Source organism: Felis catus, chromosome F2 (assembly GCF_018350175.1).
Source record: "Felis catus isolate Fca126 chromosome F2, F.catus_Fca126_mat1.0, whole genome shotgun sequence".
NCBI lineage: Eukaryota > Metazoa > Chordata > Mammalia > Carnivora > Felidae > Felis > Felis catus.
Window position 1 is genome coordinate 21308230 of NC_058385.1, and position 17403 is coordinate 21325632.

The 17403-nt window shown below is 38.9% G+C and overlaps 1 protein-coding gene across 23 annotated transcripts in view; it reads right to left on the reverse strand.

The window, feature by feature from the left end:
* The window catches only part of EYA1 (EYA transcriptional coactivator and phosphatase 1), a 362441-nt gene that overhangs the window by 61303 nt on the left and 283735 nt on the right, over window positions 1–17403 (reverse strand). For all 23 annotated transcript variants that reach the window (XM_045050239.1, XM_045050234.1, XM_045050241.1 and 20 more), the window contains one exon: window positions 3823–3912. In XM_045050239.1, coding sequence (XP_044906174.1) covers window positions 3823–3912 — 90 coding nt within the window. The remainder of the gene's footprint in view (window positions 1–3822; window positions 3913–17403) is intronic.

The window sequence follows — 17403 nt, forward strand, 5'->3', positions numbered from 1 at the left end:
TGACCAAGCCACCCAGGCACCCCTATCCCAAGCCTTTTCTTTGTAGAAAAGGTAAAAACAAAGGGGAACCAGAAGCAGGTACTTAAACGACAGATCTAGGACAGGAGTCTACGTGGCAAAGACTCAAGAAAGGACTGAGGCATTCATGTGAATCCTGACACTAAGGAATCCTCTGGTCTGTCTCAACTATGCAACACACTAGGAGAGGGAGAATGCTCCAATGGAGCCCCACACTTAACTAGATAAGTGTGGTGTATACAACCCCTTCACGTGAAGACAGAAGGATGAGGAGCATTCCTGCTATTTCCCAACCCTGATCCCTGCAGTCAGGGAGTGTGCTCTGGGAGCAGAGGCCCGTGAAGGCCACCACGTCACCAGCACCAGTTAGGATGGCAACCGTAATGCCAGCTGAGTGACACAACTTGACACCCGACAGAGAGCAAGTTCAACATAGGCTTACACCTTATTTTTAGTTGACTTATATCCATCTTGATGAAACAGTCTCCCTGACTGTGGAAAAAAAATCTAGCGGGAGAATTGACCAACAGCAAGTTAACCTGAAACGTTATCATACACGAAAGGCCTTTCCTCACTCTGCCTGCAGGTTGCCTTTCAATAAAAACCCAACAGAAAGAACTCTTTCTCCATTCACTCGGAGTCATACTTTGCTAAAGAAGCTGAAGAAAAAAAAAAACAAAAAAAAAACCACCTCTAGTTCCATACCGTCACTCATAAAAAATGACTTCCATATAAGCATCATCACATTGCACGCGGAGACCCTTTGGTAAAATGATACGCGGGATGTTAAATAGTCTTAGAAATAGGAAAGCCAGAAGTACACTATGGAAGTAAAGTTTAAACCCTTCTCTGGGAGTGGGGGTGGGGGTGGGGGGGGATATTATTTCCTTTGAAAATTACGTCTCCCTGTCACTCATGTTCCTTAACATGTCAAATATTTTTCAATGGTACCAAAAACAAAACAAAACAAAACAAAACAAAACCCACAAAATTTCTCCATTTAATTCCCTGCCCTCCCCCCCACCCTGCTCCGGAGTGTCAACACAATTAATTTAAATTGTGACTGCTTTTATTAAAAATTGTCACAAAATGAGGTGACACACAAGACTTTTAAAACTAAAATGATTAACTGTTTTAGTTCTTAAAGTACAATTAAGGCATTTCTAAATTATTTTAAAATGATATCCTAAAATTTGCTAGTATCTCCGGAACGATTTGAAACATATACTCTGATAACACAAAAAAACTGTTACTAGAAGCCTCTCACAAGTGTGTTTCATTATTCAGAATCTCTTATAAGCCAAAACTGTGAACTAATCAAATTATACAGAGGGGTGGCTGGCAAAAAAGTTAACTTTTTAAAAGAAAATGAGGCCAAATGTCAACAATTGGAGTTCGGAAATCACACTTCCAGCTAAACAATAGATCATTAATCCCCTTGAAATTACCTGTATCAGAGATCTTAAAATGTTAAAAACATGTAATTTAAATATATTAAAATATCCACGTCTCTTACTGCACCACATTGCTCATTAGAGTGTGAAATTAGGCATTACCACACCATTTCTGCCTGATGAGATAATTTTGGTTTTCTTGGAAATAGAATGCCAATACATTTATTTTTCCCAGGAAATAACTCTGCTTTTTATTTTGAAAGAAACTAGTATTTGCAATGACCAGCCCCAGGTCTGAATTACCAAAATGTAAAATGAAATACTGAAATAAGTTTAAGAACCAATTTATTTTTAAAATATTATGCAAATCTAGAGCAAGTAGACAATTTTCAAAGACGGAGGTTAAATGGATCTTTGATTTATACTTTTGTTGATACCTTTATATTACTCTTAAGTAAAATAACTTAAAACTAACTTTTGTAAGGTTGTAAGCTTCATCTTTCTACTGTTGCTTTGTATATTTGGTTGAATTATATCTTTATTCCCTTCTCTACTGTACATAAGAGAAAGTCCTTACGCCAAGAACAGAATCAGACATTTTAATGACTGCATCGACCCCCAGTTCATCATTTGCTTTTTGTCTCAGTTTGGGCTTATGGAAAAACTATATCCCCTACATCTCTAAACTAGAACTTTCAAGATGTACTTTTCCATGGATTTGAGCGCTATTTTAGATACTCTGTATACAGTTCGCTGTGAATAATGTCAGTAAACCAATAAAAATCCAGCTATGTTATATCAAAACCAAGTTTGGAAGTTTTGGGTCTATATGATACCGAATTATTGCTTTGGCTAACCTCTCACTTTTCACCACAATAGTTTTGCCACTGCATAGACAAGCTTTGGCATTTGTAAGAAGGTAAAATTTGAAAGCAATAGCAAATTGCTGCTAATTTCTTCTTGATGGGTGCTATTAACACCTATGAACATCAGTAAGAGTAACAAGGTTGTACCCAAGACAAAATATCAGCCTAGTCTGTATCATTAGAAACAAATGGAAACTTAGGGAAGGAATTTTAATATACCAGTAAAATATGGAATTTTTTGTGCTGTTCTCTTATGAAGTGAATCACAACCATAAATCAGAAACAGCTTTTGAAAATAAGAATGATTATTAAGCTCTTCTAAAGGCAACTCTGAACTTGTCACTCACTGGGAATATTTCTACCTTAAAAAATAGTAATGCCTTACATGTAATTTCCTTAAGAAAAGCAAATACTTTAAAATGTGAAAAAAAATTGTATTTTACTCTAAGTGTAAAAATAAATATTTCACTAAGGAATGGGAAAAAATGAAGCACATTTAAATAATTTTATTGCACCGAAAGTTGCCAATTCGTCTACGAGTAGTTTCATTGCAGATGAAAAGAAATCAAAATACAGGACAGATGTTGAACAAACCGCATTTAAGTTCTGTCACACTGGCATTTTTCAAATGATTTTGGCTCATCTATTAAATAAGGTGTGTTTTGCTTGATTTCGAAAAGGGAAACATCAGGAAATATTTAAAGGCCAATTGCTGCCCATTAACTTTGATCAGTAAAAGTTCTATTTGAATCTCTCAGATTCTTCTGTCTGAAATAACACACATTTATAAAATCTACCAAAACAACAACTTGATGATTAATGCCTGTTGGCAGCCTTACCACAAGCTTGCTTAACAGCAGGATTTAAATAAACAACTGTCTCTATTAAGAAGAGGGTGAAATGTAGTCATAGTCATGTTTTCTCCTAACGGTGATATAAGAAACAATATTCTCTAGGCTTAAAAACGCCGCTAATCGAGATCATCATGTTAGACAGTGCCTGTAACAAGTTTAATTAACCATCTTACAGAAGTTCCTCCCCAAATTACAATGGACAAATAAAATCATCAGCAGTTTGACGTAAGAAATCCTGGCAGTCCAAAGGGCAGAGGCCTGACTAAAATATTATACAATCGGGCCAACCGGAAAGAAAACCGTAGGACTCCATAGGCTAAGAGGCTGACAAGGAGAGGGTAGGCCAGTGTTGCTCCTTCTGTTGGATTCTGAAGGTAACCCGTCTCAGGGGTAATTACGTAGCTGAGAAATCTGTAGCATAGGATATCAACACAGTTTAATATTTAAGAGTTTTGACATCAGGTTTTAATCCTTACCAAGGGTCACATGGCATCTAACCTTGAAACACAACAGCCCAAGTAAAGCAAAACAGAAATACCATGAAGGCAACCATATTACCACATAATCAGTAATGAATGGAATCCCATTATTTCCGTTAGACAGTCGCAAAATATCTCACTGTTATTGCAAGACCACTCACCGACTTCCAGGCACGCAACATGAAGTGTGTATACAATAATCAGAACTTACTTCTAAGTCGTTGAAAAATAGATGTGTGTCTGCCAAGTTGAAAATCATTTCTTCCATGCGCAGTCCAAGGGAAACTGATGTAGGTGGATCCTAAAAGAAGAATTTTTCAGGTCAAGAACATATATACTTCAGGTTCATGGAATACAGTGTCACAAGAAGAGGGAGTCAGTGCAAGGAAGGGCCAAGAGCAAGGGACTCATCGGGGAAGGTTGGCCTCCAGCTGCTCCTGGTGGACGTGATCCACTCTGTGGGCAAACTTCAGTGACTTATCTTATTTAACAAGTGACCCCAATGCTGTTGGTACTTTGCATAATGAAGAGATAATTTGCTGCTTCAAATATTACAACAATATAAAATCTAGGGTTACTTAGGCATATAGAGTAGAGGAAATTTATCTTCACAGGTGTGTGTCAGGAGCAAGAAATTCACAGACTGGAGAAGACACTGTGTATGTTACGCCATAAACCAAGAGTATCTAACAGATCTGCCACAAATACCAGAAAATAGGTACAATAATAGATTAATTTCAGAAGGGTAATAAATACTAATTTTACTCCAGATGATAACTATCGTTATTTGTTATTTATTGGGGCTGCCGGCCAATTTGGGGTATACTCACAGTAGGAAGTTATAGCCACTCTGAGCAACGGGCACTATGCCCAGCTCAGAGAGCTGATCCTGACATTCATGCGACAGCGTCCAGTTACCAGACAGCCAGGACCATACCAAAGGCACGGGGGCGGGTTGGTGGGGAGTGGCGGGGTGGGGGGGGGGGGGAGGACCAGCATCCTGAAATGTACATGCAAAGCTTAAGCCTTGGGTGCTACTGATGATCAGGCTGTCTCATACACTCCATATCCGCATGACATCTATGGGCACTGAGATGAATTCAGGGGCTGTGGAAATAGTTGCAGTTTTCATGGTGTCACTGTTTTTGTAATGTATCACATCCAGGAAACAACATGGTTCTTGGTGAAGACCCTGCATAACTAATCAAGGAAGAAAACACGTCCACAAAGTCTACAAAGCTGTAATGAGAGTTTTGGAAGGTTTCACCGGCATTCTAACAGCAATGTTGGCTGTTACACGTACGACATTTTAAATGATTTCAAGCAATAATTTCTGATAGCCTGTTTCATTGTTACATCAAGCCTCTGGAGTAAGTACAGAGTCCACCTGTAGCATCACTTAACTAGGGAAATTATAAGTAGAAGAATTATGCCTTCACATATGTCACCTGCCTACTGGGGTACACTTTGTGTGCCTATACTCTCTGACATAAGACTTGCATGTTTTCTGTACGGTCTTCTGAACACAGCATCTTCATTCCAAAGTCTGTGGTCTACTCCCTACTGCCCATATTTCTATAGTCTACCAAGCTCTTGAGTATTTATCTCAAGTCCCGTCTCTACAAGCGCTTCGGGAAAGAGCCTCAAGCATTGGAGGAAGAGCCCTAGACCCAGGGGCCAGGCCTTACCTTGCTCTCCCACTTTGGGGCCCTTACCTCACCGATCCTGACTTTGCTCATCTAATAAATCGGATGGCTAACTGGCAGACACGTTGTTCTCACGCAGAAAAAAAAAAAATTCTCGTCTCTTAATCTGGCACTGCTAGATGCCTTTGCACACAGTGGAGAGAGCAGGGGCCCGGGATGGAGGGATGGGGCGGGGACTCAAAGGCTGCCTGCCACAGGCCAATCAGCTATGGCCAGGGAGGTAGAGTCAACACCACCCCACCCCACCCACTCTGCTAGCACTGCCTCCACCATGCCCCCTCCATCAGTCTACCTTTCGGGAGTCCCAGAGGACTGACAGCGAAGGGTCTGGGAAAATATGGCAGGATGACCTCGCTGGTTGGTCTCAACTGCTCTCTTCCCCAGGCCTTCTCCGCCGGCTGACTGACAGTGGGAAGGAGGCAGAGAGCACAGTACTGCCAAGAGTCAGGGGTTAGATTGGCAAAGGGGCAAAGCAAACACCCCAGGGTTTGTAACAGGGCAGAGAAGAAAGAAAGAGAGACCAACGGAATGTCTAAGAGCTGCGTAGGGAAGGACAAATAAAAACACGTCCCTCAGATTTCCGGTTTGATGATTCATATTCCTCAGCATTCTTTAAACTGCCCCTGTTCAATACCACCTAAAGTCTATGAAATTCCGGAGGCTGTCGACAAATTTAAAAGTTTACCCATAAGTATAGAGAAACTTCCACTGAATCTTAGTTTTATAGGAAATTGCTCACTCACTTGAATTCTAAATCAGTAAGTGCGCTGGAAAAAGCAAATGCTCAAATATACCCTAGAGCAGAAACAACCAGTAGGAGAAGTTCAAACAGCTGCTTCTAAAACAAAACACCTGACCAAGGTGTTTACTCCCTCTAGTTCAGGCCAATAAAAATACACTGACTTGTCTCATAACCATGTCAATGAATCTTTTTATGTGGCAAGATGGAAGAGACTCACCACATTTATTTAATTGCCAATTCGGGAATTTATGTGCCGGTATTGTTACTTTTGAAAAAGCTTTATTTCTCCTCGATACGGTTGCATATTATACCACCATCAAAAGAATTACTCCATTGTTTGTTAATATATAGCATATTTTAACTTTACTTCATAAATTACAGTAATGACTTGCTAGTCGGAATACCAATAAATTTTAAAGGCTTGTTCAGTCTTGTGGTCAAATACAACACAGATGTTGGCCTTATTTACCTTTTAATGTCTTTCTCCTTTGTTATTAGCGGTCATTCCTTAACAGTTTTTATACCTGCCACTCCACAGTATTGTCCTCAAACATTTACTACGCCAAGAGAGCAACTGGGCAGACAACTGGAATGAGAGATTTTTAGAATAGGAAGGGGCTCTAGTTGAGGGCAGTGTTTTTCAAAAAATTGAAAACCACAGTCTGTAGTTAAAAATACGTTTTACAGGATGAGCTAGTAATCTCTCTCTCTCTCTCTCTCTCTCTCTCTCTCTCTCTCTCACACACACACACACACACACACACACACACACACACACACACACACACTCTTTCTTCCTCTCTCCCCATCCCTACCCCGCCCCCCATCATCCCTCCTCCTTTCCCTCTCTCCCAAAGAGCTTTAATGTAAATTTGTCAAAACAAGACGTTACTCGCTATGTGGAGTAGTGCACTCTGATAATTTCCCACTTCCTGGCTCACTAATGTATCACGATCTACAGTTTGAAGGGAAGAACTCTAGAATATACCCACGTTTGATTTTAGGGACAGGGAAATGGAGTAGCAGCAGTGTTGTGATCTGCTTACGGTCAGAGCTGTCAGGGTGCAGAGCCACCTCACCCAAAGTGGTTTACCTAAAAGGAAACTACCAGAAGGGCAAATAGATAACTGCGTTCATAGATTTGCTCACACTGGCGTCCTCATATTGAGGTTAAATGTCACTTCATAAGAATCTTTTAATACGTTCACATTTTTCAAATATGTCTGAAACAAGTCAAATGTGACAAAAGCTAACACTGAACAGTTAATAAATTAGTCATAGCTTGATGGCTTATTTTGGCGTATTTAGAGGAAGAAAAAAACCCACATTTTTTTAGACCAAAACTGAGACATTAAAATCACCACATCTTTGGCTTAATCTTTTCTTGTGCTTTGCAATAACAAATTCCAAAGCTGTAGTTATAAAATAGTTGCTTTTGTAAAACCATTTTTTGTTGTATCACTTCAAAGAAACATGTCATTTAAGTAAACATTGTTGCCAAATGTTTCTTTCTTCCTTTCTTTTTTTTTTTTTTTTTTTTTTTGAACTTGACCCTCTGTGGCACTTGCCACTGTAGTTCAATATCTTCTTGACATTTCTTTTCCCGGTGCCTATAACACCATCAATATTTTTTGGGCATCTTTCTAGAATCTGAGTATCCATCATCTATCCCTTCAATGATGTGGGTCCCTGGGACTGTTTTTATCTATTGCTCACTGTGGGTGCCTGCCTCACAGACCCCAGCACACTCACGGCTTCAACCTTCACGCCGCTCCCTTCTGCTAGATCTTAGATCTCAACTCTGGGCCCACTTATCAATTACCTATTGGCCATTTCTAGCTGGATGTCCCATATAGCATCTGAAACTCAATGTGCTGCAAGTTGGATTTGTCATAGTTCCCCTGCAAACCTACTGTTTTCCTTCTTTAGGTGAATGGCAACCTATCAGCCCCAAACCTTGGCATTCTTCTAAACGGCCTCTTTTGACCCTACATCAAATCAATCATGACATCCTGCCACTTGGATCTGGAATTCATGCCTTCCATATATTCACTGCCACTTCCCCCCCCCCCCCCCCCCCCCCAGCCACGTGTCTCCTATGTGAATATTTGCAATCACCTCCTTCCCAGGGCTCTATGTCCAGGGTCTCACTAGGACAATTTCACTCTCCTATCCCTTTTGGGAAACATCTAAACACTTCAACAAGTACAAAAAGCCCATAAACGTCTGACTGTCCCTTACCTCCCTAATATGGGACCAATTTATAGTTTTTCAAACTATTTTTTTTGTCATGAAATCTTTTCTTCAAAAGATGACTTAGGCAGAGGCCTTATGTAAAAGACGAGGGACTCTGATGGTCATTCTCACCAGGGACCTTAAAACACCTAGGGTAGGGGCGCCTGGGTGGCTCAGTCGGTTAAGCATCTGACTTTGGCTCAGGTCACGATCTCGCGGTCCGTGAGTTCGAGCCCCGCGTCGGGCTCTGGGCTGATGGCTCAGAGCCTGGAGCCTGCTTCCGATTCTGTGTCTCCCTCTCTCTCTGCCCCTCCCCCGTTCATGCTCTGTCTCTCTCTGTCTCAAAAATAAATAAAACGTAAAAAAAAAAAAAATAAAAAAAAAAAAAAAAAAAAAACCTAGGGTAAAGGATCAGTCTCCCTTGATTACCCACATTAGTATGCTGAGGTCTCTGACTGAACCTGCATGCCCTGAACTCCTGCAGTTTCTCCCATCGCCTCTTCATCAGGTAAGAGTCTCATCCCTGACTCTTTCCAGCCTGGCTCACTGGCCGCTGGACCAGTAGGTGTGTTATCATCTAAGGAGGGCAGACCCATAGCCCTAAATCCTTATCTCTATATCCCTGGGACCTCGCACAATATGCCTGGCACAGGGCTTTCCCAAAGTTTGGCGGAGGGATAAATGAATGAAAAGCAATAAATAGGGTATTTCAAGTAATTCCAATAAAAATATTAAATGTGACCTTTAGTTAGTTGTTAGCATGCAGTATTGGTTAAAAAAAAAATCCACAGATACCTACCTAAGGGGGAGGGGGGCACTTTTTAGTCCTAAAATGATTCTACCTACATAATATAGAATTAAACATATTCATTAGAAATGCAAGATTAATTTGTACCTGATGAAACAGCAGCCCATTCTTAGAACCACTGCTTATAAAGCCTTACCTATCTACTTAATGAAGTGGAGAAACTTAGCATAAAAGCAGCACGCAATTGTTTATTTTTTAAATTCAGTAGTGGTATGCATTACAACATTCAACAAAATATGTTCTTATGTGCTCTACAATTTAGTTCCTTCGTAAAAATTAGTACAGTGAAGAGGTTCAGACAGAGAAAATAAAATCAAATGCTTAGGCATTTTTCTTTACTCTAATGAAGAAATAGTGTCAATTTACTATAGCTCTTCTGCCCAGGACATTCTCCTACTAGAGACCTTCTTCTCAAGATGTTCCTCAGCAAAGCAACACAAATAGCATCCAACACCGCACATACACACAGAGAACTGAAATTTAACCCTGCTCCTAAATTATGTTGATAGGATATTAAATTGCAAATGTCTGCTTAAAGTCAGGAAAATAAAGTGAAGGAACTTGATGCAATGTGAGGCTACCCACGGCTGTTGCCTGTTAAGTCAAAGGCAATTATGTCTACTGAACAGAAAGCAACATTTAGTTGAAAAATTAAATAACAATGAAATCTGCTGAGCACAGACCCAGACCTAAAACAACTGTTTTGCTTTCATCCTTTATCAAGTGATCTTTAATTATCCCATGGTCTCAAGATCTTTTCCTTCTGTTTCCAGAACACAGAATGCTCACAGAAACTCAAGTTATTATCATTCTATGCTGAAATCACCAGCATTACCCCTAGCCCATTGTCATTTCTTTCCTTTTATTAATTTTTTTTCAGGCTGATCACTAGTCTACTAGATCACCATGTTATAAAAATGCTTAAAAGAGTTAAAAGAAATTCTAGACAAAATTAGTACACAGAAATGCTGAAATGCCATTAAATTCAGCCTGTAGAGAGATTTAGGTCTGGCAGTCTTGAATTCACGTGTTGAAAATCTATAATGTTTTGAAAAAAAGAGTGCCTGTAAATATAAGTGAGTATGGGAACATCAGAAGACGAGGATATGGTCTCTTGTCGCCTGTCTTCATGGCATTTGATAAATTTTAAGGGTCATTAAATATGCAATCCATAGAAATTCAGAAATTTGATTTTCCGGAGACTCAGCAACCAGATGAAGACACTGCTGGTCCTGCGAGGCTGTTCCATTTGCTTCTACACGTCAGTCTAGGAATCCTCTTGGGATGACTAGTAACGAAACTGCCTTGTACACAGCACTTACGACATAGCCATCCAGCTCACCTCTCGACTGAACTGGGTCTAATACTAACTAGGTCTAACACAAGCATTCTCGGGACCACTCTTTCACTACATGCCACAAGTTTCTTCTAAAATACTTTTGCTCACAGCCTGTGGGCAAAGAGCTCTTGCACAAGGAAAGAAAAACGTTGAAAATGCACACTTTCATAATGGTCATGCCACAGGCTTTGCAGTCGTAGAGTTTAGACTGGGATTCTAAACTTTGCCATTGACGGGTTGTGTGGTGGTGGTCAGGTTCAGTTACTTACCCTCTGAGCCTCAGGTTCCTCATTAGTAAAATGGGAGCAAAACCAGCATGTGTGAGAGGTTAAATTTGGTAATTTATTTGAAATTCTGAACATGGTACCTCGCAAGTAGAAAGCTGCTGATGCTACTACAACTGGCAGTCGTGGAATTATTTCTATTCTTACTACTACTACTCCACCAATAGCTGTAGGCCAGTCTAGACATAGGACTCCATGTTCTTCCATAAAAAGATGCATTAATATTCTGAATTCAAACTGCATGTGAAGTTCAAGCTATCTAATAAGGGCAACCGTAAATTCCCCATGCCAATATTTTGAGACGACCATGTTTTCAAGAGCACGGTCATTAGTAAAGCTGATCTGCACGGAAGCTAAACTAGATACATTCAGTGTTGCTACTCCCAGGAGGGCTCGTCATTGTTCTCCCAAAAATAGCAAGTAAGCTTTTTGGGACAAAGTTGGCTGTTATCACTAGGAAAGACGACCCAACACTAGGAAACCAGCAAAAGATGTTCCATAATCTGAATATCTAGGAACTGAGGAGGAGATAGAGTCATTCACTATCAGTTGAAACTCAGAGGTGTTCTTAAAAAAACAAACACAAAACAAAACAAAAAAAACCACATACATCACTTGCATAGTCAAGCAGTGTGATCCTGAGTTAGTCACAAGTACCTGTTAGCCCATACCATTTAATCATTAATAGGTTAGACTTTGTGAATATGCACTTAAGTATAGTCCAAATCCACTGCTTATAGCCAATTAGCAAATGACTTGAGAGAATAGATCTTGGCAAAATCTTGACCCTGCCCCAGTTTATCAGCAAATGGTTGGTATTGATACATGGCAATAATCAGTAATTACTGAGGTATATTCCAAATTTAGTACTTTCAATGTACATAGTCCCTGAAAATTTTCAGAGCTCACAAAATGGTGCTGTACCCTAGCATTTCAAGAATAACATAAAACTTTACAGAGTTATTGTTTGTGGTAGGGTTAAAAGATAGAATGTGGAAGCATTTTAAGATTATCAGAATAATATGAAATTATCAGGTATCATAGTAAGAAAGAAAAGTAGGGTCTTCTCGTTCAGTTTTTCCACAAACAGAAACTCTGATGGAGTTATCTGACTGACTCCTAAGAGAAAGGTACTCCATTCTTCAGCTCCATGATGTGGGCACAGCATTCTTTCCCTAATGTAAATAGCTAATTACATCCAAGTCAAGATTACACTGTATACACATTATACATAAACCTCTGTTAAATGTTATTCTCACACTGAGATTGGCAAGGAAAGTACTGGCAGAGAAAATGCCTAAGGCTAGACTCAAGTCTCAAAAAAGACAGCTGGACTTACCTTTAAAATCAGCCGCCAAGCATCAAGCACATCTATAGATTAATCACACTGAAACTATGTCTGATAAACTGAAATTCACTATACTACTGAAAAAATAATACAGAAATATGGCAACTCCCAGTTTACTCAGTATGAGCTACTGAGGATACCTATGTGTCCACTAGAGGTGACCAGAAAGCCTTAATCAAGCATCTTCAGTAATACTGGAGAGCCATTCAAGAAGAGAGTTTTGAGAAAATCTCAAAATTAAGGAAGTGGTTTAGATTCACCTAAAAACTTTGCCTCACCAAAAATAGCTATGGTCTAGTTATTTGCCACAAAAGCTGTCAATCATTTTATTTCTGTGGTTGATCTGCATATACTTGCTGAATTAATGAACTTATGGTTCAATTACCATCACCACCGCCCCTCCTCCCACACACATACATACAACTCATGTTTTATCCTTCCTAATGAACTGTCTTTGAGCCAAGAAGAAAGGATATACAGGATAAGTAAGAACACTGTATAATGGATTGTGAAAGGAGACTGTCTAACCAGAATACTAAAGTTTTAAAAATGGCAGTAACCAGAAATTATGCACCTTTTACTGGAAGGATATCTCCATCTATGAAGTCTTGACCCTCTCCCCCCGCCCCCCCAGCACACACACAAATCAAATCTGAATCTAATTAAGCTTCTAGATCTAGCTACTAATTTGTTTTTTTTTTTAATTTTTTTTCAACGTTTTTTATTTATTTTTGGGACAGAGAGAGACAGAGCATGAACGGGGGAGGGGCAGAGAGAGAGGGAGATACAGAATCAGAAACAGGCTCCAGGCTCCGAGCCATCAGCCCAGAGCCTGACGCGGGGCTCGAACTCATGGACCGCGAGATCGTGACCTGGCTGAAGTCGGACGCTTAAACGACTGCGCCACCCAGGCGCCCCCTTTTTTTTTTTTAATTTTTTTTCAACGTTTTTTATTTATTTTTGGGACAGAGAGAGACAGAGCATGAACGGGGAAGATCTAGCTACTAATTTGTAGGACATACAAGGGAAAAGAAGTATGTGACAAAGGAACACAATGGAGATGCGGTCAAGAAAATCCAAACTCCCAGGAACTCTACAGGGCAGACAGTCTGGTTACTTCAACAGAAATACACAAGGTTAGAAAAAAAAAGATTGAGTGAGAATCTACAGATTAAAAGACACTTGAAAGACATACAGTAAACTGTTAAAAATTATAAAACCATTGGAGAAAAGCACTTTGCAAACTAGATAGAAAAAAACTATCTCACCACAGAAACCATAAATGAAAGCCCACAGGGGTACCAAGTCTGAATGTCTGAATGCTTTTCCTCCATGATCAGGAACAAGACAAGAATGTCCCACTTTTGACATTTCTACTTCATAGAGTGCTATAAGTGCATTTAGGTTAAAAAAAAAAAAAAGAAAGGAAAAGAAAGAAATTAGGTAAAAAAATTAAGTAAATAAAAGGCATCCAAATAGAAAAGAAAGTAAAACTGTTTGCAGATGACATGATCTTCTATGTAGAAAACTCTAAAGATTCCACATACATACACAGAATCTGTTAGAACTAACAAATGAATTCGGCACAGTTATAGGATAAAAAGCCAATACGCAGAAATCATTTCTATATACTAATGATGAACAATCCAGAAAAGAATTTAAGAAAATGATTCAACTTACAATAGCACCGAAGGAATAAAACTTAGAAATAAACATAGGCAAAAGACTTGTACACTGTGTACTTATACATTGAAAACTACCAAAATGTTGGTGAAATCAAAGAAGACCCAAATAAATGTAAAGATATTCAACATCCCCATGTTCACGAAGGGAAGACTTAATATTAAGATGTTAATAGTACCCAGTGGTTTATAGATTTAATGTAATGCCTATCAAATTCTCAATAGCAGTTTTTGCAGGAATATAAAAATCCATCATAAAATGCATACAGAATCTCAAGGGACTCTGAATAGGCAAAAACGTCTTGAAAAAGAACAAAGTTGGGTCTCACACTTCCTGATTTGAAAACTTATTACAAAGTCACAGTAATCAAAACAGTTTAGTACTGACATAAAGACAGAGATGCAGAACAAGGCAATGTAACAGAGATTTCAGAAATAAACTCCTACTCATGCGGTCAAATGATTTTCACCAGGGGTACCAAGACCATTCAATGGGGAAATGATAGTCTTTTCAATAAATGGTTCTGAGAAAACAGGATATCCAAATCCAAAAGAATAAAGTTGGATTCTTACCTTGTTCAATACATAATATTTGAAAATTAACTCAAAATGGGTTAAAGACCTAAAAATTAAGAGTCAAAGTATAAAACTCTTCTGGGAAAAGTTTCATGACATTCCTGGATATTACATTAAAAGTATAAACAACAATATAAAAAACATGCCTGAAAACTTCTGTGCATCAAAGAACCCAATTAACAAAATTAAAAGAGAACCTATGGGTTGTGAGAAAATGTTTGCAACTCATATATCTAATAAGAGGTTAATACCCAGGATATATAAAAAAACTCCTACAATTCAACAACAAACAAACCCAAAGAGTTTGATTAAAAAATAGGCAAAAGGCTTGAACAGATATTCCTCCAAAGAAGGTATGCAAAGAGTCAACAAGCAAATGAAAAGATTCTCAGTAGCACTAACCATTAGGGAAAGATGAATCAAAATCACAATGAGGTACCATGTCACAGCCATTAGGATGACTACGATTAAAAAACAAAAACAAAAACAAAAAACTCCAGAAAATAACAAGTGTTGATGAGCATATAGCGAAGTTGGAACCTCTGCATTGTTAGTGGGAACAGAACATGTTACGGCGGCTATGGAAAACAGTATGTCAGTTTCTCAAAAATTTAGGCATAGAATTATGATGTGATTCAGCAATTCCATTTCTGGGTATATACCCAAAATAAATGAAAGCAGGGTCTCAAAAAGATATTTTCACTTAAAAATTTTTAATTGTAGTTGACATACTAGTCTCAGGTGAACAAAAACTTAAATAATAAAGCAAAAAAAAGAAAAAAAGAAAAAAAGAAAAAGGTATTTATATACCCATATTCACAGCAGCCTTATTCACAATAGCTGAAATGTAGAAGCAACCCAAGAAATGTCCAATAATGAACAACCAGAATGTGGTATACCCATATAATGGGATATTATTATTCAGCCTTAAAAAACGAAGGAAATTTTGACATATGCATACGATACCAATGAACCTTGAAGACATTATGCTACATGAAATCAGTTTTTCACAAAAAGATGAGTACTGTGTGATTTTACTTGTATGAGGTGTTTAGAGGGGTCATAATCATAGAGACAGAAAGCAGAACGATGGTTGCCAGGTGCTGGGGGTAAGGAGAGAAGGGGGAGCTGTTTAACAGACTTCCAGTATTGCATGATGAAGAGAGTCCTGGACACAGGGTTGTACAACAACGTGAATGTATTTACTACTACTGAACTAAGGAGAGGCGCCAGGGTGGCTCAGTCAGTTGAGGGTCCAACTCTTGATTTTGGGCTCAGGTCATAATCCCATGATTGTGGGATCATGCCCTACGTGGGGCTCCATGTTGAGCCTGGAGCCTGCTTGGGATTCTCTCTCTCTCTCTCTCTCTCTGCCCCTCTCCTCTTCTCACGCATGCTCTCTAATAATTAATTAAAATTAAAACATGACTAAGGAGGTAGCATTTACATGATACGTATTTTACCACAACATAGAAATCAACAGGAAATGGAGAAATGTAACTATAGATTAGACATTTAATAAATTAAGAAATTCCTATTAATTTTCTAGATAGCTAAAGTACTAGGTACTATCTACTATTTCTATGCTAAAAAAATATTTTTTTAAATGTTTTTATTTATTTTTGAGACACAGAGAGACAGAGCATGAGCAGGGGAGGGGCAGAGAGAGAGAGAGAGACACAGAATCTGAAGCAGGCTCCAGGCTCTGAGTTGTCGGCACAGAGTCCGACGCGGGGCTTGAACTCATGGGCTGTGAGATCATGACCTGAGCTGAAGTCGGATGCTTAACCGACTGAGCCACCCAGGCGCCTCCAGCTAAAAAATTCTTTTAATGGAGTCTTAAATACATATTGAAATACATATTGAAATATATACAAATCAAGTAACATATCTGGGATCTGCTTTCAACAATAATCATAGGAGAGATCAGGGCAGGGGAGGGATGTGGTGAGGTTACAGGTATAATAAGATTAACTAGGATTTGATAATTGTTAGTTTAGAGGTGACACTGAGTTCCCTTATGCTATCCCACCCACTTTCGTGTTTAGATGTTAGTATAAAAAATTTTTTAAATATATAAAAAATATTCACCAAGACATAATTGGTTGTCTTTGGACAGTGCAACTATGAGTATTTATTTTGAAAATGTAAGGCACATTCAAACCATACTTTTAAAATGTCAAAAAAAAATTCTTTTTAAGTCAAAATTGCAAATGGCCTGCCAAGTTCCTCCGTGTATTACCACTTATTGAAAAGAAGGTGCTATGACTGGCTTGGTAATCCTCACCCAGGCTTAAGTGATCTTTAGAATATACACAGAATCTATGTCAGACATTGCTTTGCCTGTGTTAGCTCTATTAATTTTTATCACATGAGATTTTTTTTTTCCAGAAAACCAGGAAGCTCCTACATTTGTAATTGAAGCCACAAGACCTATGTCTCATACATTGAGGACTGGCGGTGTCACATTGCATTCTGATCTGCTGCAAAGAAGAATTCCCAGTGTAATTTAAGAATAGCAGTAACCCTAGAAGCATCTCATTTAGGGCCTCTGGCATTTACTTTTTGGTTGCATGGCTCCCATGGCTCCTGATTTTTTTTTTTTTCTCATCCACAGTACTAGCTTTATCATTTGGCATTCCACTATTGGCTATTTCTTACTACTAGTTAATGCTTGTCACGACTAACACAAGGAGACTTGTTTCTTTCCTAATATTGTTATTCCTTTGGAGATTCTGTGGTCTGACATAAATTTTGTGGATTTATAGTGGCATTAGTTTAGAACGATTTTGCCCCGATGACAGACTACTGTTGAAGATTCACTCATTCTCCATCAATAGCCTCCATCATTAATTTATAAGCTCCCTGCAGGCAGGAATTGTGGCTAGCACCACTATACTAATATACAATCATTGTTCAATAAATTATGAAAGACTGACTTTCTGAATGACTTGTTAATGTCAGGCCAGGAAACAAAGGGTGGGTGGCCAGGTGTGTATCTTGCGTACTGTAGCCCATACGACATGGGAGGTTTTGTGTGTGCAACGTGAGAAGGGTGCCATTTGGTAGTAC